Source organism: Pongo pygmaeus, chromosome 20 (assembly GCF_028885625.2).
Source record: "Pongo pygmaeus isolate AG05252 chromosome 20, NHGRI_mPonPyg2-v2.0_pri, whole genome shotgun sequence".
NCBI classification, from domain to species: Eukaryota; Metazoa; Chordata; class Mammalia; order Primates; family Hominidae; genus Pongo; species Pongo pygmaeus.
The window spans coordinates 5514427-5539006 of NC_072393.2; the positions used below are offsets into that span (position 1 = coordinate 5514427).

General features: G+C 47.4%; 2 protein-coding genes across 5 annotated transcripts in view; one reads left to right on the top strand and one right to left on the bottom strand.

Annotated features, from left to right (window-relative positions):
- SAFB2 (scaffold attachment factor B2) overlaps positions 1 to 21468 on the bottom strand; it is a 36043-nt gene extending 14575 nt beyond the window's left edge. Inside the window, exons 1-11 of the mRNA XM_054463222.2 lie at positions 21072 to 21468; positions 19849 to 19936; positions 14641 to 14705; positions 14351 to 14554; positions 11678 to 11740; positions 10755 to 10782; positions 9337 to 9847; positions 8859 to 8908; positions 8215 to 8315; positions 2976 to 3125; positions 2772 to 2884 (exon numbers count right to left, since the gene is read on the bottom strand). Coding sequence (XP_054319197.1) covers positions 2772 to 2884; positions 2976 to 3125; positions 8215 to 8315; positions 8859 to 8908; positions 9337 to 9847; positions 10755 to 10782; positions 11678 to 11740; positions 14351 to 14554; positions 14641 to 14705; positions 19849 to 19936; positions 21072 to 21257 — 1559 coding nt within the window. The 5' untranslated portion in view covers positions 21258 to 21468. The remainder of the gene's footprint in view (positions 1 to 2771; positions 2885 to 2975; positions 3126 to 8214; positions 8316 to 8858; positions 8909 to 9336; positions 9848 to 10754; positions 10783 to 11677; positions 11741 to 14350; positions 14555 to 14640; positions 14706 to 19848; positions 19937 to 21071) is intronic.
- A 23-nt stretch (positions 21469 to 21491) lies between these two features.
- Positions 21492 to 24580, top strand: part of SAFB (scaffold attachment factor B) — a 45813-nt gene continuing 42724 nt past the window's right edge. For 3 of the 4 annotated variants that reach the window (XM_054463223.2, XM_054463225.2, XM_054463224.2), the window contains exon 1: positions 21506 to 21929. In XM_054463223.2, the coding sequence (XP_054319198.1) occupies positions 21741 to 21929 (189 nt within the window). In that variant the 5' untranslated portion in view covers positions 21506 to 21740. Of the gene's footprint in view, positions 21930 to 24580 lie in introns of all 4 variants that reach the window. The other variant, XM_054463226.2, reaches the window with a different exon arrangement.

Consider the following 24580-nt stretch of genomic DNA (forward strand, 5'->3'; position numbering starts at 1 on the left):
AAAAATACAAAAAAATTTAGCCAGGCGTGGTGGCGCATGCCTGTAATCACAGCCACTCAGGAGGCCAAGGCAGGAGAACTGCTTGAACCCAGGAGGTGGAAGTTGCAGTCAGCCGAGATCGCGCCACTGCACTCCAGCCTGGCGACAGAGAGAGACTCCGTCTCTAAATAAATAAATAAATAAATAAATAAGAAGGACCTTTAGATCCTGAGACAGAACTTAGGGGGAATAAAAAGGGTCTGACTCCTTTCATCTGCTGCACAAAATTCTGTGTTTATTCATCTGCTTTCCTTCTAGTAGATAAATATATATGCTGGAAAAAAGACTGGAAGGATATCCAACAAAAAGCATCATCCCTAGGTGTTGGGATTACACCTGACATTTACATGTGCTTTCTGTATAACAACTGTATAAAAACCACCACTCATCCAAGATGGCAAAGGCGAGCCCCTCTTCTTCCCCTCTTTGGAAAGCTTCTGTATTTCACAAGGCCAACCACTAATCTAGAAATCCTTCAAATGGAAGGGAAGGCTAATGAAGGTGTTAATTTGAAGAAAAAAATAAGGTCAGGAGATCAAGACCATCCTGACTAACACAGTGAAACCCCGTCTCAACTAAAAAATACAAAAAAAATTAGCCAGGCGTGGTGGCAGGTGCCTATAGTCCCAGCTACTCGGGACGCTGAGGCAGGAGAATGGCGTGAACCCGGGAGGTGGAGCTTGCAGTGAGCCAAGATTGCGCCACTGCACTCCAGCCTGGGCAACAGAGCGAGACTCTGTCTCAAAAAAAAAAAAAAAAATCAAGTTCATCACCCAGTTAAGAGCCATGGGGCTCTGAGCAACCTTCATAGGTTGAATCCCAGCCTTGCCGTTTCCCAGCAAAACTCAGGCAGGGCGCGCTCCCCTCTCTAGGCCTGTATCCTCTCCTACATAGAGCAAGTGCCTCACACGGCTACTACAAGGACCGAGGAAACTGCTGCATTCCCAGTGCTGGCCACAGGACCACCCTATACTGTTAGCACCTTTCCCACAAATACAGAAAAACAATGACACACGCAAGATACCAAGAACACCGCAAACCTGCAACAACAGTTCCCCATCTTCCACCAATACAGACTTTTTTTTCTTAGCAATACTGATGGGATGTGTCTTTTTGAAGTTGCTGATTAAATTAGGGGGCTCACCCCCCTGCCCCCCCACCCCAAATTCATGAAGGCTCATCTGACACCCATTACTCAGGGGCCTACTGATTTCAGTCTGGGGCCAGGTGCAGTGACTCATGCCTATAATCCCAGTCTTTTTCGGGGCCAAGGGGGGAAAATTGCTTGAGGCCAGGGTGGAAACCAACCTGAGCAAAAGAGCAAGACCCTGTCTCTATCAAAAATTTAAAAATTACCTGGGCGTGGTGGCCCACACCTGTAGCCCCAGCTACTAGGGAGGCTGAGGTGGGAGACTCACTTGGGCTTGGGAGGTCGAGGCTGTAATGAGCCATGACTGCGTCACTGCACTCCAGCCTGGGTGGCCCGTCTCAAAAAGTAAAATGTTTTTTAAAAATAATAATTCCAATTAAAAATAATAATTCCGATTTGGCCATGATGTAAATTGGTAATTACATCTTCAAAAACCCAGTTCAACTACGTCCACAGACATGTTTACCCTCTAAACTGCGCTGACAACGTAAACTTAAGGCAGACGCTCAGCCTGAGACACTGCCATGATCAGATACACCACCGAAATCTACCTTCTCAAAAGAGAAGCCTACAATTGTGTTAAAAATATAAATAACCCACACCTCCCTTGAAAGATCTGTCCCTACCTCCATTTTGATTAAAGATATAAATCACCCCTTTATAAAAATAGAACCTCAGACCCATGGTTCCCAACTAGTACGCCAAGGTACCCCAGGGTGCCACCGTGAACTCACAGGGTGCCTTGGAATATTTTTAATTTTGAAGTAAACACAGCAATGCTTGCCATCTGTCAGATACAGCACCAACTACTCACTCAAGGTCATTCACTGCAACACTAGACCAGGCTACATTCCTTTGGATGATGCTTTATCTTTGAAAAACTGGGTTTATGACAGTTGCTGTGATTAGTAAGTGAGAACTGCATGAAAATCAACGTGAATGAGGAAATAATTCCAAGGTCTGAGAGGCTGTACAAGGGACCAGAATATGGAGAACGACATTTTGTGTATACTGTTTTTTCAAAAGGCTAATCAGTTATCAGGACACAAATACATGCTGAGGATCAACTGTATCCACTTTTTAAAGACATGGGCTACTTCGTTAAATAGCTTTACACAGAAAGCTGAAGATTGGCAGGGCGTGGTGGCTCACACCTGTAATCCTAGCACTTTGAGAGGCCAAGGCGGGCAGATCACGTGAGCTCAGGAGTTTGAGACCAGCCTTGGTAACATGGCAAAACCGCATCTCTACAAAAAGTAGCCTGGCTGGGTGGTGTATGCCTGCAGTAGTCCCAGTTACTTGGGAGGCTGAAGTGGGAGAATCACTTGAGCTCGGAAGGTGGAGGCTGCAGTGCCACTGCACTCCAGCCTAGGCGACAGAGTGAGTCCCTGTTTCCAAAAAATAAATAAAAGCTGAATACTGAAGTGGCAGCAGAACACAAAAATCAGCTGAGACTCCAGCAGGAAGCTGGCAAGGCTGCGTGGGTAGAGGTGAGGACAGATGCGTGTTTTTCAAGGCCCACGGTGGCTGCCCTTGCCCTCCTCCCAGGGATTCCAAGAGGAGGTTTGAAAATTCACTTTACTTTTCAATTTTGATCTCCACAGAATGATGTCTGTCGACACTCGATAATTTTTCCTTCTTCACTTCGCACTCTTTTCTGTCGGAAAGCTTTTTCCCAGCAGGCTCATTTTTGGCCTAAAATATAATAGACAGAAATGATGTGTGGCCCAGGGCTTCTCACTTGCAAACTCCATTTGCGAGCTACCATAGACAAGAACTGCCTCACCTTCTCCACGGAGATCATTCGTCCATGCAGCTCGGTTCTGTGGAGATGGCTGATGCACTTGGTCGCCTCGTCAGATGTCGACATGGTGACAAATCCATAGCATCGAGCCCCCGGGCTGCGGGCGTTCGTTACCACTTTGGCCCCGACAACCTTCATGAAAAAGGGCACTCTTACTCTCTCATACAAATGACCACACAACTTGCTAAAGTTATTACCTGGCAATCAGAATCATTTTCACTATTTGTCACCTCTCCGCATACTGGTAGTTTTCCATTTTAGTTACTGAATTGGTTCTAATTAATCCCGACCTATCCAAATACAATTGCTTTTTTTTTTTTTTGAGACAGTTTCGCTCTGTCACCCAGGCTGGAGTGCAGTGTCGTGATCTCGGCTCACCGCAACCTCCGCCTCCTGGGTTCAAGCAATTCTCCTGCCTCAGTCTCCCAAGTAGGTGGGATTACAGGCGCCCGCCACCACGCGTGGCTAATTTTTGTGTTTTTAGTAGAGATGGGGTTTCTCCATGTTGGCCAGGCTGGTCTCCAACTCCTGACCTCAAGTGATCCACCAAAGTCAGCCTCCCAAAGTGCTGGGATTACAGGCATGAGATACCGCACCCAGCCACTAAATACAATTGCTTTTAATACAAGATCAGTCATCACAAGGAAAACACACAAACATGCAAGGTTACAAAACCATTAAACTTCATTACTCACAACTAACAACCAGAAGTCCTACCCATCCACATTGTTTTCTCTATTTCCACTGTGCCCACAAACAGCTGTGGGGCTACTAAGAAATGCACCCATCCACTCCAGCTGGGCCTGAGGAGCTCTGACACAGACATGGACTGTCGGAAATGTCCCCATGGGGAAAGGACTTCCACTTCTGGCTGAGATGGGAGAACTAAGCATTGTCTTCCTGCCTGAAACAACTAACAAATGTGATGAAACGTAGGCAATAACGGTTTTCAGATCCTGGACATCAGGCTGCCCAAGACAGCGATCCCTGAAAGCTCCCTGACTGCCCCTGCTCACTGCCTGGAGTTCCCAGGCGATGGGGGATGGGTAAGACAGCACTGAGATTCTGAGACCAAGACAGAGAGAAATCACAGAACTGAGTATCAGAGAGGACACAGCCACACAGAGCCACGCAGAGCAAGCTGAAGAGACCCACAGAGGGTTCCTCCCGCCCAGTGCACGTGTGTGCAAGGAAACCAGAGGCTGGGACAGCACCACCCATAAGGAGCAGAGGGAACAACCAGGAACAGAGAGAACAACCACTGGAGGGGCACTCAGGGCCACAAATGGTTTGCTCTTCCCAATAGCCAGGGTGGAAAGGCTGGTAATTCACAGGCCATCAGACCCACTACTCAGAGGGCACTGCCCAGTGGTGAGACAAAATCAGCCCAAACTGAAGGCTACTCTGGCCCTGCCTTAGTGTGTGTCCAGTACCTCAGCTGTGTACCAGAAAAAAGCTCAAGGGTATTTGTAGAGATACAAGTACAACTAGCACCCAAAAAAATACAATTCACAACATCCAGTAAAAAATTACCAGGCACAGGCTGGGCACAGTGGCTCATGCCTGTAATCCCAGCACTTTGTGAGGCCAAGGCGGGTGGATCACTTGAGGCCAGGTGTTCAAAACCAGCCTGGGCAACACAGAGAAACCATATCTCTACCAAAAATTTTAAAAATTAGCTGGGTGTAGTGGTGCATGCCTGTGGTCTCAGCTACTCAGGAGGCTGAGGTGAGAGGATCGCTTGAGCCCGGGAGGTCGAGGCTGCAGTGAGCACCACTGTACTCCAGCCTGGGTGACACAGTGAGATCCTGTCTCTAAGGGAAAACAAAACAAAACAAAAAAACCAGAAGAAACTTAAAAGCAGCCACAGGAAAAGAGAGAGAAAAGACACAAATTGGGAACTGAAGAAACAAAGATTAAGTTAACCTAGAATTCTATATCCAGTGAAAATTTATTTCAAAATGAAGACAAAGTAAAGACTTCTTCTGACATGCAAAAGAAACAAGAACGCATCACCAGCAACCCTGCACTACAAGAAACATTCAATTCCTCCAGGAGGGAGGAAGATGATCTCTGATGGGAACTTGGATATACAACAAAAAGCAATGAAGAGCACCTGGTGAGGTGAACATGATTTTTTTCCTTTCATTTCTGGGTCTCTTTAAAATATAACTGTTTGGCTGGGCATGGTAGCTCACGCCTGTAATCTCAGCACTTTGGGAGGCCGAGGCGGGAGGATCACGAGGTCAGGAGATGAAGACCATCCTGGCTAACACAGTGAAACTCCATCTCTACTTAAAATCCAAAAAATTAGCCAGGCCTGGTGGCAGGCACCTGCAGTCCCAGCTACTTGGGAGGCTGAGGCAGGAGAATGGCCTGAACCCAGGAGGCAGAGCTTGCAGCGAGCCAAGATCGCGCCACTGCACTCCAGCCTAGGCGACAGAGCGAGACTCCGTGTCAAAAACAAAAAAACAAAAAAACAAAAAACAAAAAAACACAACTGTTCAAAGCAAAAAAGCCAAACCACAACAAGTCAAAGCCAGTAAAATATTGGGTGACTTCTTAAAGAGAAGTAAACTGCATGACAATAACATCACAAAGATCGACGGGAGGGGAAATGCAAGTATATTCCCGCAGAGTTCTTGCACTACACTGAAACCAGCAGAGCACCACTTGCAGACAGACTGTAAGGGAAGATGTGTACTGTAATCCTACAGTAAACCACAATGACACAGAGTTAGAGCAAATAAGCCATCAGTCATAAAAAGGACTCGACCCACAAGAAGGCAGATAAATGGGAAAAAGAGATCAATAAACAAACATGAACAGAAAACAGAGAGCAAGACAGTAGATTTAACGCCAAGCCCACCACCACTGGCACGCAGAGTAAACATTTCCGAGACACAGGAGTCCTGGTCTCTGCCCCATCTCTGACTCAGTGCGTCAACCTAAGCAAGGCATTCCCCGTCTCTGGACCTCATGGCCCCAACTGTGAAATGACAAGGTGGAACCCACAAGCTTGAGGTTCCCATCAGACTCTGACGTCCTTGGTTTTGACCACACAAATGGAGGAGTCAAGGCTCTGCCTGAATCTGTCCAGGGCCAAAGGGACAGAAGACTCTCCTGAGAGAAACACAGCTGCCCCGTCCCATATCAGAGCTGAAGCCAATGATGGGGTCATTCTACCTTCCCATCAAAGTAATCATCCCTACAAGTACATCTCTCCTGATGACAGACAAAACCCAAATGAGAGCAGGCACCATACTAAGCTTGTATGTCCCTATGCCTGAGCTGTGCCATCCGCCCTGGAGCCTCTGCATACTTCAGTCAAGTAGCTGAGTGGTGTCCTGCCCCTCTGGCCTTCCTACGTCCTTCTGTTTTTGTCCAGAGCTGAGCCCCACAGGTAAGGCCAACTCTATCACTCACGCCTCAGCTGAATGTCACTTCTTCAGCGAGGTCTGCTGAAGCTGCCTCCCGAATCTAAACACGGCCTCCCCAACACACTGATGGCATGCTCTAACATTCCTTAATATGCTCATCACAACACATCATATGTGTTTATTTCTTAAATGGTTTTTTTCCCGCCAGACTAAAAAATCTGTGATGACAGTGACCATGTATGTTTACCTCTGCTTAATCATCAGTGTCTGAGTGAAGTCAACAAAGTAACTGAATAAACAGGTTGTTCATGGCTATAAGAATTTCCTAAGCCCTTGCTGAACACAGACTGTTCAGAGAAAAATTGAACAGCATGCTTTCTCCGGGTCCTGTCTGCTTCTTAAGCAATGAAACATTAACCAACACCTGATCGGGTGACACAGACCTAGACAAAGGAAGGCTTCTGTACCCAGAAGGCTGTGTCAGACAGGCCCCACTCTGCCTGGAATCAGGGCACCGTCCAGACACTAAATGGTCCGAACCTTGTCCCGTGGAAGCCACTCCCCAGAGGCACCCAGGAGACCATGGCAGTGCCAACTGCTTACCAGAAGACTCTTGGCTAGGCACGGTGGCTCACGCCTGTAATCCCAGCACTTTGGGAGGCCAAGCAGGCAGATCACATAGGTCAGGAGTTGGAGACCAGTCTGGCCAACATGGCGAAACCCCATCTCTACCGAAAATACAAAAATTAGCCAGGCATGGTGGTGGGTGCCTGTAATCCCAGCTACTCGAGAAGCTGAGGCACGAAAATCACTTGAACCTGGGACGGAGGCGGAGGTTGCAGTGAGCCAAGATCACACCACTGCACTTCAGCCTGGGCAACAGAGCGAGAGACAGTCTCAAAAAAAAAAAAAAAAGAACAACAAACAAAAAAAGAAAACTCAATTAATTTCAAACAGTGGAATCATTTTAAATTGTCCTCCTCAACTTCCTTTGGAAAGCTGCTGAATTGTACTACTTTTCTCCAGCCCCCATGAGCAGCATCTTAGTGATTTATTTTTGAACCACAATCATCTTCTAGTTATCAGACTATATACTTAAAATGCTAATTGATATGACAGTCAATTATTCACTTCATTTTTTTTTTTTTTTTTTTAAACGACACAGTCTTGCTCTGTTACCCAGGCTGGTGTGCAGTGGCACAATCTTGGCTCACTGCAACCTCTGCCTCCTGGGTTCAAGTGATTCTCCCACCTCAGCTTCCCGAGTAGCTGGGACTACAGGCACACAACACCACGACTGGCTAATTTTTGTATTTTTAGTAGAGACAGGGTTTTGCCATGTTGGCCAGGCTGGTCTCCAACTCATGACTTTAGGTGATCTGCCCGCCTCGGCCTCCCAAATTATTCTTAAGGGAAAAGTCTCATCATGTAAGCTTTAAGTTTTGCACAGGACAAAAGACCACCAGTCTCTTTGAGAACAGTTAGAAAGAACCCCAAGAACATTGAGAGAGAAGCTGTTTATACAGCTGTTCATACAGCTGTTCTGAGCACTGCTGTGATATGACCAACCACCTGCCCTGCTCCGCACCCTAGTTACTGTGAGTCAGGAAACAAGGTGCACTGCACAAGACTGGGCGAGCTTTGCTGCTGTCGTTTGATTTTTTAGTAAACACAACATCTTGCTACGTTGCCCAGGCTGGTCTTGAACTCCTGGGCTCAAGCGATCCTCCTGCCTCAGCTTCCCAAACTGATGGGATTATAGACGTGAACCACCGCGCCCGGCAGAGCTTCCTTTTTAACTCTGAATCACAGTGGATGGTATGAGGCAAGGGAAGGCATACCTTCCCATACTTGCTGAAAAGGTTCTTGAGATCCGTAGCTCGTGTTGTGGAGGACAGCCCGCTGACCCAAAGGTTCCGACCAGAACTGCTGCCGACCCGACCTGGCACGAGAGGGAGATTCTTAGGCATCACCCCAAGGCCTAACAGGAAGCACAACCATTCTTAAGATCGCAGCCCTCTTTAAAAACCCTAACGACGCCCAATCCCAACTGCTGACTTAAGAATTTAATGCACACACACATGCCAACACACAGAAGGCTGAAAATCTGGACAGCAAAAACTGAGTTTCCTTACTCAAGGAATAATCATGCCCATGTCAGTTATGAACTGAAATGTCTTTTGATGATCAGATCTCATCCAAGACGGCAGTCTCTAAAATCCTTGAAACAGTCTTCAATGAGCAGAATTATTCCTTTCTTGTAATGTGCTTTTCACCATCCCATAGATGACAACCACAAGAGAAACATAAAATGCAGGTGCTTGCAAATTTCTAAAACTAGTCTCTCAAGAAACCATTAGGTGGTTGATTCCAGTAACCCATAACAAAACGAATTACTGAATCCAAAGTGTGTTTATCTCCAGGCCCCTCCTCCCAAAATAAGGGAACCATACATGGCTCCCTACCACGTTAAGTTAAATCATACCTTTTTCATCTTTAATGATTGGCTTTATATCTTTTTCTTCCTTAAAAGAGCTAGAGACAAAAGTTAATGTTACTCATACAGGAAAAAAACGAAAGAGAACAAAACTAAAAATATGATTATGTGCTAAAACTGAATACCTACCAGAAAATTAGTCTGAAATAAAATTTTAAGACACCTCTGCAAGCTTATATTGGAAAATCTGACCCCAAAAATACAATGTCAGACTTGTAAAAGTCAATTCGATTTAGCTGAAGATAACAATTAACAATTTAAGAACACAACCATGGTAGGTTGAGAAAAAGAAAAGGATTGAATCACCCATTAAAAATACACAAAGAGAAACGAAACATTCTTTAGAAGCACAACTACAATTTCGTCAGTCTGGCTGGCCAATTGCAGAAAAAAACAGCTTATGTGTGTCATTAAATGACCAATGAAAAGGAGATAGCGTCTGGTCTAAAACTGAGAAAAAACAAACCTCATTTTCTGATCAGCGCCCTCACTGGTTGAGGACTCTTTAGGAGCCGGAGGGACTTCATTACAAGCGTCAAAATCAAACTTCCTCCCGTCTTCTTTGCTATCTCTGGCTTCTGGGCTTGGGGCTTCCGTGGGTGCTTCCGCGAGCTCCTCGCTAGAGGCCTCCGCGAGCTCGGAGGCCGCACTACTCTGCTCAACTGCCGGCTCTAGCCCTACAGGCTCACAGTCCGTCCTCTCGCCATCGCCTGGCTGCTCCGCGGGCTCCCTTTTCACTACCGCTAACAGGCTGTCTGCCTTGCTCGACTGAGCGTGTGCTGTTGACTCGCTGGCCAAATCTAAATCACCCTCTTCCGGATGGGCGCTGTCAAATAGGTCCTCTTCCTCCGCAAGCTTTCTGTCTGGCCCCACGCTACTTGTGTCCTGTGCAAATGGCTGCTCCAGCTCGGAACTTTCTTCTTTTACTGGCTCAGATTTACAAGTTTCCCCCAAAATGTCGAGTATTTTCTCATTTTCTACGGATTTAACAGGAATAGAATGGCACAAGGTTTAATTACCAGGGAAATAAAGCAATCACAAATGTGGAACTGGCACGGTTGCCACACTAACACGAAGAGAACTGCTAGCTACACAGAGATTGGAAAACCCGCGGGTACACAAAGTTATACTGGTTACACTACCTGCGCTGCGACCGCCTCTAGGTAAGCCTCTACGCTACACGGAAGAGAAAAGGCCCCCACAGATTTAAACACCTACAACCACGCGGCTGCTTCTCAATAGTCTTCTTCCAGTTTTTGTTCAAGTCTGGGTCTTCTGACTGATTTTCCAATGTCCAAGGTGCTGAACCGAATGCAATCACCATTCAATGACAGCTCAACTTCCAAATTTCTTTGAATTTCTTTTAACAGAACAATCCAATATGAAAATCAGAATCTCTTCTGACGGTGGGAGATAAACGCAGTCCGGAAGGGGAATAATATGTTGAAAATTTTCACGAAGAAACTCTGTTTCCTCTTCTGGAATCCAGTCACTTCTCAGGTGGTAAGTGCCCTGACAACAGCTTTATCCTGCCTTAACTGCGTTAATCAAAACGACTGCAGCAAAATATCACAAGATCTGTTTCATGTGTAGAAACACATGGAGGAATCATGGGGACGGGGGGAATTAAATGCCACTCTACGTGGTTAGAGATGAAAAGAATCACTACATTGCACCAAATGTATTTGACCTCAAGAAGCCAGAATGGCTCTTCCACAGATCTGGTGATACGAGTGGGTTTCCAATCTCTGATCCTTGTATGATCTGGATTGTCCACCATTAGAGCAATTTACAAGATCATAACACAGCTTAAAATATAGACAGCTTTAAAATAATAGTGTGAAAACTTTCAAACCATAACTGTCGTGTTTCTCTTATCAGTACCTGGCTCCAAAAGGGATTCTTCAATGTCCTATTTAAAAAAGAAAAAGCAAATCCACAAGTCACTTTAAACATGGGGCAGATACATTTCACCAGCAAATATGGCTTTCAATCATCTGTGAATAAATGCCTGTTTCCACAAAACTTTCTTGTCTCCAAAAAATGTATTCCATCCTACAATAACTTGATGAAAACCAGCTCATTTTAACAGTTTCCCTGGTAACAGCAGGTCCCTAATGATAAGTCTGTCCCATTCTCCCGAGTTTGAGCCCTGCCCTGCCATGTCACCCACCCCATGACCAAGCTGACCTAGTGGCTGCTGCAGGTGGCAAAGACCCCCTTTGTCAGAGAAGAGGTCACAGTGGATTTAAGAAAAAAATACTTCTCCCAACATAAACTTATTTGTAACTGAAACCTGTCATAACAAAATGATCTCTCTACTCTGCTGAAAACCTTTTCCGACATCTGGCTCACTTAGGACAATAGGTCCAATCCTTCTGGTGGCCCAGACTCAGCGAGGCGGGCCCAGCTGCTCTGCAACACCTCTGGCTTCTATCCAACCCTGTGTGCTCCCCTCTCTCTTTTGCATCAGAGACACCACCCAAACTTTCTGCTCCAAATTCTTCTTTCCCTCTTCAACCTATCCGTCAGACCTCTGGGAAGAGTTCCAGGCACTTCTGAAGTCCAACCACCAGAACCGCTCCCTCATCACACTTCTTTCTCCCTTCTGGTTACATACTTGGTTTGATCCCACTGCCCCTGCTAGATGGCCAGCCCTGAGACTGTTTCTGTTCTGCTAACCTCTTAACCCCAGCATCCAGCACAGTATCCAGTCATTTCCATATACATATACACTGTTCTTTCATTATGGAAAATCAACCACTCGATTAACATTTCCAGCAATGCAGAACCAGATGGTAACTTACTGGAGTTACTTTGAAGTTCAACGATGAAGTTTCCAAAGTGTTCTTGAATCCTTCCCCATCCACCTGAAAAACAAAATGGAAGATGACTTCGTGGAGGCTAGAGCTGTGAAAACCAAGGCCGACACCTCGCTTAGGCAACTTGTGTGTCTATTTCCCTCACGGCACCTTTTGCGATCTACAAGTCTACTGTTGGGTCATTCAGTTCAGCGCCTGCCTCTCCGCCAGAACACACACCCCGTGGCTCTGCTCCACCAGCGCCTCTGGCAGCGGCCTGCAGGTGGGTATGCCCTGTCTGTACTGGGTGAATGAACGAATGAATTTCCCAGGCAGTTTCTAAGTACTGGTGACTACCACATACCCCTCCAACCACAGGATTTCCAAAGCAGAACTCAAAATGATAAACTGCACCCCTCCAATTTCACCTGGTAGCAATACTCTTAAGGTAACACTAACCGGGCACTTTGTCCTAGCCTACTTTATTCATTCATTCATTCATTCACTCATTCGAGACGGAGTTTCACTCCTTTTGCCCAGGCTGGAGTGCAATGGCGCCATCTCGGCTCATTGCAACCTCCGCCTCCTGGGTTCAAGCGATTCTCCTGCCTCAGCCTCCCGAGTAGCTAGGATTACAGGCATGCACCACCACACCCGGCTAATTTTGTATTTTTAGTAGAGACGGGGTTTCACCATGTCCAGGCTGGTCTTGAACTCCTGACCTCAGGTGATCCGCCCACCTCAGCCTCCCGGAGTATTGGGATTATAGGTGTGAGCCACCGCGCCTGGCCCTCCTAGCCTACTTTATTAAAAACAAACATCTAACTTGGTCATTTTCTCTTTACTACATGCCAAATAAAAGAAAAACTGTTAACACCAACTTTTACTAAATTTGAAGCTCTTTTTAAGTGAACTACAAAAAGAGCGCTCCCAAATATTTTCTTTTTTCTTTCTAGATTTGAACTCATGACCTGGGATGCCTCCATTAACTGAGAAGTACACACTCTGAAAACAATAAACACACAGCAGTATCAGACTGAGAAAGGCGGCTAACCAGTTGCTCAGTGCTGCCTTAGGTCAAAGGATGGTAAATTTGGAGGCAATGACTTTTGACCATAAGGTTTAAGGTTCAGTCCTACGGAGGCATTTCCACCCCCAAGCTGAAAGCTGCAATGCCTTAAGGAAACAAAACCACTTACTGGGCACGTGACATCAGTCAGATTACAATGAAGATCAGCTCGAAGACAGTGACAGCTTGTGGTATTTAAACAGCCCCACCAGAGAGCTCTACGCCGAAACACTAGAAGTGAAAAGCTGGGAAAGCCCTAACAGAGCAAAGTTCCTCCTTTACATACAAGGATGCTCACAGTCAGTCCCTTTGGGGAGCAGGGTTGGTAGTTGTCTTTACTGTACTTTACATCTTTTAATGTAACTGCCTAACCTTGCTTAAAACAACATTAACAGGCTAGGCATGGTGACTCACCACTATAATCCCAGCACTTTGGGAGGCCGAGGCAGGCAGATCACTTGGGGTCAGGAGTTTGAGACCAGCCCAGCCAACATGATGAAACCCTATCTCCACCAAAAATATAAAAAATTAGCCAGGTGGCTGGACACAGTGGCTCAAGCCTGTAATCCCAGCACTTTGGGAGGCCAAGGCGGGCAGATCACGAGGTCAGGAGATGGAGACCATCATGGCCAACATGGTGAAACCCCATCTCTACTAAAAATACAAAAAAATCAGCTGGGCGTGGTGGCGCATGCCTGTGGTCCCAGCTACTCAGGAGGCTGAGGCAGAATTGCTTGAATCAGGGAGGCGGAGGTTGCAGTGAGCCATAATCTTGCCACTGCACTCCAGCCTGGGTGACAGAGCGAGACTCTGTCTCAAAAACAAACAAACAAACAAAACACAACATTAAGAGGAATATCTACATGATGAGATTAGAAACCATTTTTGAGCTGGGCGTGGTGGACCACACCTATAATCCCAGCACTCTGGGAGGCTGAGTCAGGAGGATTGCTTGAGCTCAGGGGTTCAAGATCAACCTGGGTAACCTAGTGAGATCCCACCTCTAAAAAAAAAAAATTTTTTTTTAATTAGCTGGGCGTGGTGGTTCACTGTGTAGTCCCAGCTATGCAGGAGGATTGCTTGAACCTGGGAGGCTGAGGCTGCAGTGAATTATGATGACACCACTGCACTCCAGCCTGCACAACAGAGCAAGACCCTGTCTCTAAATAAACAAACCATCTTTGTTTCTTAAAACTGTATTTTAAAAGGAAAAAACTAAATGGACACTGTGGACTGTGCCAATAAGCCCAGCTAGTCAGGAGGATCACTGGAGCCCAAGAGTTCAAGACCGGCCTGGGTTAACAGTTGAGACCTCATCTCAGAAGAGAAAAATCTTTTATGTCAGAGCTTTCTATTTTATGACTTACCACATGCTTTGAAAGTGTCTCCCAGCCAATTATAAAAACACTCCCCAGTACTACAGAAAAACTATCTATTAGTAAATCCCTGACCTACACAGTGTTTAAATGGACATGGTTTAACACCAGGGTTTAGAAACCGAACTATGTGTTCATGGCAGTTTAGCTGTGTTCTCCCTCACATGAGCAGCATGCGAGCGCCAGGTGCCTCGGGGCTATGGGCACATCCTGCCGTGTCTCCAAGTTACCTACAGCATGCTCTGGGAGCTGAGCCGGGAGCTGTCTCAGCTGTGCAGCCACGTATTCTTTACTATCACAAAAGGAATCGAGAAGGCTGTCCGTGCCATCCTCCCCAAAATCTGGAGCAGTGCTATTCTCCACTTCAGTTTCGTCTAGCACACTCATGTCCATCATGCCCATATTCTGCAGGTTCTCCAGACTTGCTTCCATGTCCTCCTGTAAAGAGGAAGAAGAGTCGTTAATGACCACCTGGACCAGGACAGGGAGCTGCTGCTTGTCGTCTCTACCCTGACATCACTTACCTGCCCGTCTCTGGAATCGTCTTCCAGGCCGTTATCTTCTGTGCCTTCCTCCTCCATCTTCAGTCCTAATTACAGAATAATTGTTCAATCAGATAACACTCAAGTTCTACCTCATAATTAGTTTATGCAGAATAGATTTCAATCTTAGAACACATTACAAGATAAACTAAAAGTCTCCCCTCTCCTGTCACACATAATTTTGTCTCAATTTGTTTTCTTTTTTTTTTTTTTGAGATGGAGTCTCACTGCGTTGCCCAGGCTGGAGTGCAGCGGCACGATCTCGGCTCACTGCAACCTCCACCTCCTGGGTTCAAGCGATTCTCCTGCCTCAGCCTCCTCAGCAGCTGGGACTACCGGCGTGCATCACCACGCCCAGCTTATTTTTGTATTTTTAGTAGAGATGGGGTTTCACCATATTGGCCAGGCTGGCCTCGAACTCCTGACCTCGTGATCCACCAGCCTCGGTCTCCCAAAGTGCTGGGATTACAGGCGTGAGCCACGGTGCCCGACCTCAACTGGTGTTCTAAGTAAGCCATCAACAGGGAGATGAAAATCTAGGATTCCTGTTAGATTCAGAGTAGTCTGATTTTCCACAAAATATCTAAAAGTTTCCAAATATTTCAAAAACACTCCAAACCTAAGAAAAAAATCACAAAAAAAATGAGCAAAGGATAAAAACAGGCATTTTCAACAAACCAACAAAAAAATGCAATACCCATCTAGTAAGCAAAGAACTGCAACATAAAATAACATAATGAGTTAGTGATTTGCTGGCTCTCCCTATATTCCACCCATTTCAAGTAGGTCTTTGTCATTTTGCAGCTCAAGAACTTTTTTTTTTCCCCCAAGGCAAAAAGGCAAAGGCTGCCATAAAGTCGAGAATCATCCTGGGTTTTGTGACCACAAATTAACATTTGATAGAATTCTGCTAGGAATTGCAAAAGGAGGGTGGAGGAGATCAAAAGTGGAAACCTTGAGAATAAACTTGAGGCTCTATATGTATCAAAAACCTTACAAATGTGCATACCCTTTGTTCCAGGAATTTGAGTTTTAGCATATCTGACAAGGAGTTCAAAACATAGATATCTGTCCTATTATACCTGTTAAACACCCAAAAGGGAAACAAATTTCAGCACATTTTCATTCAGATATGGTTCACAACTGGGGGGGAATGGTTGGCAATGTCTGGAGACATTGTTAGTTGTCATCACTTGGGGGAATGCCATTAGCATCAGTAGCTAGTGATGCTGGTCACGACCCTACAATGCACAGGATACTCCCCAACCACAGAGAATTATTCAGCCCAAATTGTCAACAGTGCCAATGCTGAGAAACCCTGTGGGACACCATCCAATGTCTCACAATATTTAAAGAATGTATGCTTTTAAAGAATATTTAATGAAACAGAAAAAAATGCCCACAGTGTACGCACAGTGGTTCACGCCTGTAATCCCAGCATTTTGGGAGGCTAAGGCAGGTGGCTCGCTTGAGCCTAGGAATTAAGAGACAAGTTCGGGCAACAAAGTGAGACCCCATCTCCACCAAAAATACAAAAATTAGCCAGGTATGGTGTTATGTCATGTACTCCCAATTACAGGCGAGAATGAGGTGGGAGGATGCTCTGAGCCGAGAGCTTGAGGCTGCCACGATCATGCCACTGCCCTCCACTCTGGGCAACAGAGTAAGATCGAGTCTCTCTAACATACACACCCACAAAGAAAAATAAAACATAAAAAATATATATACTTTTCTTAAAAGCCAGTGTCTATTTGTATACATGCGAGTGTATATGCAAGGATATGTTTATAAAATCCAGGTGAATATGCCTAAAATAATCATCAACAAGACTTAAAATACTCAGGGCTAAGATGAGAATTTTATTTTCACATGCATACTTTTTACATTTTCCAAATTATCTAAAAGTATTACTTCCATAAATTGTTTAAAAAAGAAAATTAGGCTGAGAGCGGTGGCTCACACCTGTAATCCCAGCACTTTGGGAGGCGAGGCGGGCAGATCATGAGGTCAGGAGATCGAGACCATCCTGGCTAAAATGGTGAAATCCCATCTCTACCAAAAATAGAGAAACATAGCCAGGCGTGGTGGCAGGCGCCTGTAGTCTCAGCTACTCGGGAGGCTGAGGCAGGAGAATGGTGTGAACCCGGGAGGCGGAGCTTGCAGTGAGCCGAGATAGCACCACTGTACTCCAGCCTAAGCAACAGAGCAAGACTCCGTCTCAAAAAAAAGAAAGAAAATTAAACATAAAAAACCTGCAGGGTCTACACCTTAAGAGTCTCACTCACCACTGTTATCAATAATCGCTCAAGAAATGCAGTTTAATTGCATGTCTTGCAACGTGAGCTTTTTCCAGTCTATCATTTAAGATGCCTAACAACGCTAGCAGGTTTTATTATCTGCATTTGACACATGAGAATTTGGCTGAGCTCCAAAGCTGGCACTCTAAAACTCAGCTGTCCCACTTCCCATTATATCTAAACACAGCATATCCTTTTGAAATACGTTGTCTAAAAATGTTTGGTAATTGCACCCAATTTCTAGGCCCCTAAATAGTAGCCTGCAGTGCCCACATAGGCCGGAAACTGGAGAAATGCTGACCAAAAAGCATCACCGAAAAGCTAATGTGGCGCAGACAGGCAACGCCCCAATCCCCGACACCTGGCATTGGCCAGCGAAAAGCTGCCACTGTCGGGGACACAGATGTAAGAAAATCCTACTTTAATCCCACATGGCATCTAAAACTTAAATTTTTAATCCAAGTTTTATTTTTTCCAAACCCACCTACAATGTTGCCTAGGACTCCTAATTTTGGTGAAGACTCTTACTCTGATTTATAATGAGGACGCTTTTCCCTCAACAAGTTTGGCTACTTCAATTTTTGCAAGGAAGCAGTTACTGGTGAGTTCCCAGAATGAGTCCAACTTTGGACTCAACTGAACACTGCTGCATAGTGCTTGAAACGAAAATTAACTGGTGAATTCCTCCTGATCTAACAGTTGTATGTAATCACAGGCCCTAACTGCAACCACAAAGTCCTAAGGCTCTTGTGCTTTATCCATTAGCCACGTGCCCCGACACCTCTAGAGAACATCACCAGCTCAGGATGGAAGATGAGGCCTGCAGGGGCTAAGCACCACCTGAAGACCTGGGCTCTCTCTGGGCTTGGTTACTTCTCTGAAAAAGGAATGAGAAGGGATCAGAAGCCCTTCTAATCCTCACTAGAGCTGAGGCTACAAAAGTCCTTTTTATAGCAACAGAAGAACTTTATCATCCAAGCTTTCCTGACAAAACACTAATTCCAAGTAGTTTTGAATCCACCTAAGCTTTAATCTAGACATTCAGGCAGGTCTTCAAAGCACTCAGCTAAGTTTAGTTTTTCTAATGATGCAAAGATCATTAGAAATGATCCCTGGTAGGCCGGGCGCGGTGGCTCATGCCTGTAATCCCAGCACTTTGGGAGGCCCAGGCGGGTGGATCACCTGAGGTCAGGAGTTCGAGACCAGCCTGGCCAACATGGATGGTGAAACCACGTTTCTACTAAAAATATAAAAAAGTAGCCGGGCATGGCGGCGGGCACCTGTAATCGCAGCTACTCGGGAGGCTGAGGCAGAAGAATCGCTTGAACCTGGGAGGCGGAGGTTGCAGTGAGCAAAGACCACACCACTGCACTCCAGCCTGGGCAACAACAGTGAAACTCCATCGCAAAAAAAAAAAAAAAAAAAAAAAAAAAAAAAAAAAAATCCCCGTTAAATTCCTGCTAAAAGCCAAGGATATTTTGAGTGGCAAGTCTTGAACTTTACAGTTTTAAAATGAGCACCTACATACAAAACTTTTAAACTTTATTGTTAAGCAGTTTTCCCAACCATTAAAAAAAGAAAATTCACATCATGCATAAGTTAACACCTAAATAGAAGATAAACTATATTTCCGGCTGTAGATCAGTCTCTCACACTCTGAATCTGCTCAGGCTGGGCCTTCTAGGTGAAATACAGACAGTCACAAGAACAGTAAAAACACATCCATGTTTCAAAATTAAACTTTAACTTAAAGCTCTTATGCAACCTAACTAAAAAATTTAATCTTTCAAACCACATGCACTCGTTTTAAACAGTGAATGTGTTATGAAACACATTAAGAAGAAAAAGCTATTAAAAAACAAAATGAAATTGTTAAAAATGCTACAATTTCTTTCTACTTTCTAAGCAATGATCCTCCACTGCCTGAATTTAGCACTTTTCCAAGAAAACAGGCCCCCTGCACAGGAAACCTACATTATATTATCCTTATCACCATAAAACCTAACAATGAGAACAATACCAACTGGGGTAGTCAAAGCTTCAAAGTTTTATGGAATTCAATGCTTCCAAAAATAACTGGTATCAGCCATAAACAGGAATGAAGTATCGATACATGTTACAACACAGATGAACTTTAAGCATTATGCTAAGTGAAAGCTGATGCAAATGGCCATATGTTGTACAATTCCATCTACATGAAACGTCCACAATAGGCAAATCTATGCGGACAGAACGTGGATTAGTAGTTGCCAGGGGCTGGAGGGAGAAAAGTAAGGCGACTAACTTCTAATGAGGACCGGGTTTCCTTTTTGGGTGATGAAAATCCAGGAGACGGTGGTGGTGGTGGCAGAGCCTTGTGTATACACTAGGAAGCACTGAATTGTACACCTTAACCTGATGAATTTAACGGTCTGTGAATTAAATCTTCGCATTCAAAAACCGTAATAGTAAAAAATAGGCTGAGTGCAAATACCCCAACAATCTACTTTGGACCCTAGCAAAGCTGAGTTCTATTCGGTCTCGGGTTGGTGTCCTTTTCTTTGGGTTAAGACCTATTTTTTGAACCAGGAAGGAAGCCAAGTAGGTACATTTGGTTCCTCAGACCCGTAGAAGTAGCTTTAAGAGCTTGTCTTTCTCTAGTTGACTTTTAATCCCAATGGCAGAAGCTGAAACGTTTTTCATGTATTTTAATTGCACCTGGCACCTATATCTTTCCTCCTCCCTGTGCCCTTGACAGAGCTACTTGTTAGGTTGTGACGACCAAAGCTAACTCTTAGTGGGGGGACACCGAGGACCAGAGAAATTCTCCCAGCCTAGAGGGCGGGAAGAGCACTACACACCATTTCTCTACATTCTCTGAACACTCAAGCCCCAAGCAGCATATGTACAATACCTTTAACACATCTCTTGGCTGACTTCTTGCTGGTGGCTTCTAACTCGATGCCAATTTCATCAGGATCTTGCCCCTCTTCTTTAACCGCCTATTAGGCAGAGATGAGTTTTACAACATCATTAAGAGCTGCAGGGCACACACTGTTCCTTACAAGTAACAACCTCCCATGAAACAAAGGCAAACCCGTCCTTGCAAAGAGCAACTCCGGGTCAGCTATCTGGGCCGCAAGCCCAAAAGGCGGAGGAGGAACCCCGCACAACTTGGGTCTCTCTGGGTCCAAATGACAAAGGAGAGGGAGGCTGTGAGCAGGAGCTCCAGAATTGGGGTCAAGGACCAGTTCCAAAATGGCAACTCAACTCGACACTGCCCAACCTTCGACTTTAAAGTTATATGATGGGACAAATTAGAACAGAGAGGCTGCACTTGGCCGGCCTCGGCGAAGGGCTGGCCACCGCTGGTGAGGAGGAACAGCAGCCAGCCTGGGGAGATTCAACAGGTCCCTCAGTGCCTGCCACCTGCCGGGTCCAGGACTGGGCACCCACAAGCTCCCTCCCTATGCTCAAGTTGTTTGTTCCAGTTGCGGAGACAGACAATTCCCAACCCCTTAATATTTTGCATTTAGCCCCTGCTTTCAGCGAGACGCGACACAAACGCAGCACCGGTGAGCTGGCAAGGAGGTGGGGCAGCGCATTAGGGAGGGCGCTCAGGAAGGTGATGTCTCAGGCAGACCCAAAATGACAACAAGGGGCCGGCCACGAGAAGATCTGGGGGACCCGGGTGGACAGCTTCATAAAGGCCAACGCCCTGGGGCAAGAACAAGCACCGCCCCCTTTCCTGTAAATGCTCTGGAGTCCACCAGACACCCATTCTCCGGAGGAGGAAACTGAGGCACAGAGAGAAAGGCACCTGCCCAAGGTCACAGAGCCAAGGCTCGATCGGGAGCCCCAGGAGGGGTCCTGGGGCCACATGGTAGCCGAGAAGACCGGACGCTGAGCGCGCTTGAGGAGAAAAGGTGGAAGGAAGATAGAAAGGGAGGCACAGAGAGTGGCAGTGACGGGCCAAGGTCACACAGCCGGCCCCCTGGGTGCCCGACACCTCGAGCCGGGGTCGGCCAAGACGCGTGGCGAACCCAGGGCGCCCCGGGTCCGGGAACCACGGTGACAGGTGCTGGCGGGGGCGTGCCCGGGCCTCCTGCGCCACCCCCGAGCCCCGCGCCGCCTCACCTTCTTGAGCCGCTCCATCAGGACGCTCTTGTTGCCGCCCGTGTCCAGGTTCCGCTTCTTCAGCTCCGCCCGCAGATCGATGACCCGCAGCTCGCTGAGCCGCCTCGTCCCAGTCTCCGCAACGCCCGGGCCGAGAGAAGCCGTGCCAAGGCCCGAGTCGCCCGACCCGGGCAGAGTCTCCGCCATCGTCGCGTTCCCGTCTTCGCCACCGACTCAGTCGCACACCGCCGGCAGCTGTAGCGGCTCTGAACACAAAATGGCGCCGCCTAAGAGGAAAACGCACTCGTTTCCCCCCGCCCCGCTTTGCGGCCGCGCACGCGCACCGCCCCACCAGCGTACTTAGCAGCAAGGACGCTCGCGCGTCGACCAACCGCCCGTTCCCCGGCACAACGCGCAGGCGCTGACTCTGCAGCTCGCATGCGTCCCGGCAGTTCCCGGCGGGAGGCTGACGAGATGCAACGCGTCTGCGCACATCCCCGCGTTGTTCTCACTGCGCATGTGCAGTTGCAACCGGGATAGTAGACCCTGCGCTTGGTGCGCCTGCGCAGAAGCAAGGCGCGCCGGGGCGACTGGAGCGGTTCCCTCGCAGGCGGCGCCATTTTGTGCTAGGAGCCTGATAAAACCGGCCCGGTTCTGTGGAAAGTGGGCGGCGGAGCCAGGGTCCCTGGAATGGCGGAGACTCTGTCAGGCCTGGGCGATTCTGGAGCGGCGGGCGCGGCGGCTCTGAGCTCCGCCTCGTCAGAGACCGGGACGCGGCGCCTCAGCGACCTGCGAGTGATCGATCTGCGGGCGGAGCTGAGGAAACGGAATGTGGACTCGAGCGGCAACAAGAGCGTTTTGATGGAGCGGCTGAAGAAGGTGCATTTGGGGCCCCGAGGGCGGGGACTGGGTGAGTCTGGGGTCCTCTTGGCCGCGACGGTGGCTCGCGGGCCCTGGCGTCCGCCCCCGGCCCCGTTCGCGGCCTCCCCGGACCTGGCGCTCTCGCGTCTCCCGGCTCCTCCGAGGCCCCGGCGAGAGTTCCTTGGCCGGCTGGGCCTCGGTTCAAATCCTAACGCCGCATTGGGGCCAGGAGAACCAGAAAAACGGCACGCGTGCAGGAGAAACGGTGACGGGTGACATCGTCCACTGAGAGGAGGGTTCTCCCCTCGTCTCGTCCCCGCCTCCGTACCTGGAGGCGAGACCCTGAAACCCTCACTTCGTAGGCGAGGGGAAGGGACTCGGCCAAGGTCACACGGCCGAGGACGGGCAGCGTCGGGATTTGAACCCAGGCCCTGGGATTCCTGAGCCGGCTGCTTGGTTTCCCCAGGGAAGATGCCTTGTGACCCACAGGGGACCGACCAGCCTGAATCGGGGCTGATTTACAAAGGAAACACCCGTAGGACATACTCAAAGGGAAAAGTAGAAAAAAAACGACCACAACCCAGTTTTCACGGTTTGCCGGTACTCGCCCGGTGAAGTAACATGGCAGGAAGGAAAAGTGGTGTTGACGGTAGCGATCCGAAATGTGAAATGAGGGGAGACCCGGGGTGGACTTTAAAACCGGCCTCAGAACTGCCTGGGAGGCGGGCAGAGCCTGGGCTCCCCCGGCTCGGTCAGTGTCTCTGGACTCGGGGACCGTGCCAGCTCTCAGTGGCCGGATCTTGGCCATAGGAGACCTTGAACCCTTTCTGAGTCCTCTTTTTTTTTTTTTTTTTTCCCTCCTGTAAGAAGAAAAAAAGCAATAGGACTTTGGTTTGGGGATTAAATAAGGTTGCGTGGAGCAGGCTTGGCGTGCTGCCTGGCGCATGTAAACACTCGGTGTGTGGTTGCCATCACGATTCGCTTTTCGTCTCTATGTCACCGCGAGTCCTCATTCGCAGATCGGGGGCTCTAACGCCTACCTTGGGGGATTCAAAGGGATCCCTAGGAAAAGCAGAGAGGCAAGTAAAGGTTAGCCACCTGCGGTTTCCTTATTCCTGTCGGTTTCTTTCTCTGCCTTTCTTCCACCTGGCTACTCCGGGACCGCTCCCCTGTAGTTGCTCTGCCTGGCCACCCACCCCCCCAGCCCCTGCAGGCAGTGGGGCTGGTGACACATCCCACCATCCTGGCTCCGGAACTACGGAGATCACAGGACTTTATTATTAATTAGTGATGAGAAGAAGTAGGGATTATTTTTTTTTCCTGATGAGAAACCCTGGGCTCAACGGTGGATAGTTGTCTCGGCCAGAGTCACATAGGCCTTTTAAAAGCTCCAGCTTGTGTTTCTTTTCACTATGGATTCTCTCTTTATTCAGATAAGGCAGGAAGTCCATTGATCTACATATTTACCCAGACAAAATGCAGAGAGTGGAGATTGGCGGCTGGTCAGGTGTGGTGCCCCGCCACCAGGGCCTCCCATCAGCTAAGCCAAATTAAGAGGCTTTATCCTTTTTTTCTCCCTGGACGGTCCATAGGCCTGAAAAGCTGCTGTGATCTTCCTGTCAAGCTGGTGACTGAGGCTTCCCATCACTCACTGTCATCTCTGAGAGCACAGATTTGTTCCTTCTTCCTTCTCCTTTTTATTTGCTTCAAGATCTGGTCCCAAAACAAGAATACCACCAGCCCGTATCCCTGTCTGCTACTCACCCAAGCCAGTCTGGAGTTCCTGATCTCATTCTCTTCCCGTTTCTGTCATCCTGTTGGTGTCCCTTTCTTGGTTTATTTTTCCAGGAAGGGCAAAAGAGCAAAAAGGGGAAACAGGACACCTGCCTAGGGCATTGCTTCTCTTCTGGTGGTGTTTCAGAATTGCCTGTCCCTGGGAAAAGGGTGAGGGACTTGGTGATTGTACTTTTCCTTGATCCCAGGAAAGAACTTCAGTCCCTTTTTTGGCTTCTGAGAGGAGAGATTTTTGTTGCTGATGGTAAAGATGAGGTGTGGAACCCCCAGGCCCTATCTCAATTCAGACTTACCCACCTGGGAAACTTTGAGGCTTCCAAACCTCTGCAAATAAAACACAGTATGTGAAATGATGTAAACAAAACTTGTGCTCATGGGACAGGAGAGTAAAGACTGGAAAAGTTATCAGTAAAACTTAACCTGAAGCTAAGTTTCTAGGGATGTCATCGTGATTGACGTGTTCGGTACTGATGGCTTAGTTGATGCCAGGCACTGTGCTGCGGATGGGCATAGTTGAAGTGAATGACAGAGTCCTGGGGTGGGAGGCTGGGCGTGCCAAGAAATTCTTATAATTCAATATCTGATGAGGCACAATCATGTAGTGGTTGAGAATGAGGTATTGGAGTCGGTCGTGAATGTACGTGATGGGGATCGGATGAGGTCATGCATGTGATGGGTCTGGTGCGTAACACACAGTAGGATCCCAGCCAGCGAGCATTAGTATTCTGTCCACACAGTACTGAGTACAGGCACGGCGTAGAGGGAGTCCCTGGAGGGTTAAAGAGTATTTTGTGAGTAAAGTCAGAGGAAATGGAGAGTGTGCCTTTCCCTTTTTGAGTTCTTCTGGGCTTAGGAAGAAGATGAACCAGATAAGC